Raw genomic sequence first — 3,868 nt, 5'->3', positions numbered from 1 at the left:
AGACCATAAAATAAAGTCAAGTCTAGACTCTAGACTCTAGACCAATCTATTTTTTCTATATTTGTCTTGCCGTGTAGATTCCAATTGGAGACATGTTTTTTATTATCATTTATTTTGCTAGTGACTATGGCAGACATGGTGGCAACAAGCTCTTTAACAACAGGATGCTAATGTATAGAAAAATCCCCATGATCAGCTGTAACATCCAGTATGTCAAAATTCTGCATTCTCAGGAATAGCAGTTAAGGCAGTGATATACAAAAGAATGATGATCACAAAAGGGAAGCACAGTCTCAGATTTTTCTCTGTTATAAACTTCTATAAATAGCTGTTGTGGTCAAAAGTACATTTTCCATAGGAGTAGCATTCAGACAATCACAAGAAAAAATATTCACTATAATATATTTCATTTGTGAATAAATTATTCTTAACAGATCCATGTAGTCATTTGAAATAATTGAGAATCTCCAAAAATTTCACATCCATAGTTAAAAATATTGAGAAAGTAGGAAAATGAGAAAAAGTGAAAATTTTTTGGATATCAGAGATATCATAAAGCTAATAAAGTGAGTTATATAAGTACACAGAGCTCAAATTTAAAAAAAAATAGAAAATCCAGATAAAAAATAAAAGGCATGTTCTACTTAAATAATCATATCAAAATATCTCAACATTTGGCTAAGGCATTGGGCCTTGCAATCATGGGCACTTCTTCAGCCCCAGGACAATTGTCCGTTTTAGAGCTGCTATCCCAGAGAATCTCATCAGAGCCTCCTTTATGTCTTTGTTCCTCAGGCTGTAGATGAAGGGGTTCAGCATGGGTGTGACCACAGCATACATCACTGAGGCTACTGTACTTGCATGGGAGCTCTGGGCAGCAGCCGAGCTAAGGTACACTCCCAGGCTTGTACCATAAAATAAGGAGACAACTGAGATGTGAGATGCACAGGTGGAAAATGCTTTATACTTGCCATGAGCTGATGATATTGCACATATAGAGGAAACAATCTTAGAGTAAGAGTAAAGGATCCCAAGAAAGGGACCACCGGCCAGCAACATAGCTGCAAAGTACATCACCATGTTATTGAGAAATGTGTCAGAACAAGCAAGTTGTATCATTTGATTGAGTTCACAGAAAAAGTGGGGGATTTCCTCCTCTGTACAGAAGGACAGCTGCAACACCATGGAAGTGTGTAACAAGGAATGCAAGACACTGATGATCCAGGACACAAATAACAGCAGTCCACAGAGCAAGGGGTTCATGATGACCATGTAATGCAGGGGATGACAAATGGCAACAAAGCGGTCATAGGCCATCACACTCAAGAGGAGGACATCCAACACCGCAAAGAGTGAGAAAAAGTACATCTGAGTAATGCAGCCTGAATAGGTGATTGCTTTGCTCTGAGTCTGAATGTTCCATAGCATCTTGGGGATGGTGGTGGAGGTGAAACAGATATCTACAAAGGACAAGTTGACCAGGAAGAAGTACATGGGTGTATGGAGGTGAGAGTCAGAACCAACAGCCAGGATAATGAGCAGGTTTCCAAACACAGTGGTCAAGTACATGGAGAGGAAAAGCCCAAATATGGGGCACTGCAGTTCTGGCTCTTTTGAAAATCCCAGAAGAAGAAATGCTGAAATTTGTGTATCATTGACTGACTCCATCTGGTGGAGGTGACTCTAGCACAGGGAAACAGAACATGAATAGTTTTGAAACAAATGGGTGTTGCTCACATTGTGGAAATGTTACAACATATATTTACTAGTCAGAAACTAATTTCAATATTCTGTGAATGGATCTGGGCCTCTTGAAGGGATACCTGTTTCTTCTCTGATTAGAAGTTTCCATCCTGACATCAGATGTTCCCCAAAGATCAGGTATTGTATGGTTTGAATAAGAAATTATTTCAAGCATTTGGGGAATATATAGTGTCAGTCGTGTTTCCGGTATTTCCTAGTCATAAAGTAGAGGGTGCTGAAAAACAAAAGTCCCTATAATTCAGTGATGCTGATAGGATAGAAGCAGATATAAAGATTAAATAATCCTAGGAGTGGGCCAGGTACTATGAAGAACACAGAAGCAGTTTAAGAAGAGAGTGGATGAGTGTTAGGTTGGGTGTTCAGTCAAGACTGGCTAAGAAGGTGACATTTGAACAGAGAACTCATAGAAGAGAGGGTGGATGATTGGAGGTCTTCCTGGCAGAGGAAATATCTGGTGCAAAGTCCCTGAGGAAGTGCTTCTGTCAAAAAATCAAGGGTCAGATGGGAGCCAGTGTTCGGGGAGAAAGGACAAAAGGCAGAGTGATGAGAAGTGGTGGTAGTGAATTTCAAAGAATCATGTGGCCTCATAGCTGCTTAAATTTCAAGACACAGGGACTTCCTCATTCACACTATGTACCTCTTGGACTTCATGAATCTGGTTGCAGTAGCGTCCTGTCAATTAAACACATCCCTCCTTAGTATCATCTGTTGATCAAATTTTGCATGTGTATTAAAAGGGTCACCTTGAAGTAGAGGAACCCATGTATCCCCATTCTGAGGACCATTCTCACTCATCAGGGTTCCCCCACATGTGTATGCATACACACACACACTGTCACACACACACGCTATCACATACACACAACTGCACATCATATCCTCCCAAAGGATATTACTTCTATGTCCTTCTCTTCTCCCCCCCAGCCTGCCCCAACACCCCATTTAGGATATGAACGCATACACATCAAATTACCTTTCCCATAAGGAATGTAGAAATAGTACTCAGAAATTCCTATTCATAGTTTCCCAGGAACAACTCATCTTGGGGCACAATTTTTGAATGGCCACTTTCTGACCTATTTATAAAGGAACAAAAAACTTGTGTTCAATAAACAGACTGAAAGAGAGTGACAGGAAGAGAGGGACATAAATAAATTGACATAGAGGGAATGAAAAATAAAATGAGACAAAAATGGGGAGGGAGCAAAAATATAAGAGATGGAAATGAGGGGGGAGCAAACCATAAGAGACTGTTAATTTTAGGACACAAACTGAGGGTTGCAGGAGGGCGGGTGAATTGTGGGGTGGGATAAAAGGGTGATGGGTCTTAAGGAAGGTCCTTGACATAATGATCACTGCGTGTTACATGCAACTGATGACATCACTAAATTCTACAACTAATTATATAATATGTGTTAATTAAAATGAATTTAAATATAAATAGATTAATGTAAATGATATTAAAAAAAATAAAATGATATAATAAGCTTCAGTCATCCTAACAGAATGTGAGGAAGGAAATCTTCCCTGGGGTTGGTAGCATCCAATCCTAGTTTTATCCCATTTATACTTGGCAAAAATAATAAAACCAAAAATGAATTTGTCCACAATACAAAGTAGTGATGTCTTTATGGTGTGAAATACCTTACAAATTGAACATCACACAATAAAAACAAATAAGAGAATAAACCAACCCATCAAAAATTTGGGCATCTTTATTACTAAACTTCAGATACCTTAGATTTTTTTTCTCTGCACCTTTTCCATATTCATTTGACCAATTGTTTTTTATTTGGTTTAATAGAGGATGAGGTGAACACTTTATCACTTTTCTTATGTGACATGTTTATTCTTTATTTACTTTCTTAGCCTTTGGGTTTTAGTCATTTTCTTCACAAGTCTGTTAAGCACCACTACTCACAGTTCTGTTTCTTGTCCAACATGGAAAGGCTTCCCCAGACTCTGTAAAATCCTACACACCCCGTGCCATCTATCCTCTTCCTCTGAATACTCGTCATGTGACTTATCCAGGGACGTTATTTCATACTCACATTTTATCTCACTGCACTCTTGTCTCTCACTCTGATGTAAGGAACAAAGGAGC

General features: G+C 38.8%; 1 protein-coding gene across 1 annotated transcript; it reads right to left on the bottom strand.

Moving 5' to 3' along the window:
* Positions 1-699: 699 nt before the first annotated feature.
* Positions 700-1,668, bottom strand: LOC309852957 (olfactory receptor-like protein OLF4; the record flags this gene model as incomplete). The annotated part of the gene is made up of 1 exon (XM_082710512.1): positions 700-1,668. One exon carries the CDS (start codon positions 1,666-1,668, stop codon positions 700-702), a length of 969 nt encoding a protein of 322 aa, XP_082566638.1.
* Positions 1,669-3,868: the final 2,200 nt, after the last annotated feature.

This window comes from Mustela nivalis (genome assembly GCF_964662115.1).
Source record: "Mustela nivalis genome assembly, chromosome: 1".
In the NCBI taxonomy this organism is placed as follows: Eukaryota; Metazoa; Chordata; class Mammalia; order Carnivora; family Mustelidae; genus Mustela; species Mustela nivalis.
The sequence above is the reverse complement of the archived record's forward strand: the minus strand, read 5'-3'. Positions and strand labels throughout refer to the sequence as shown.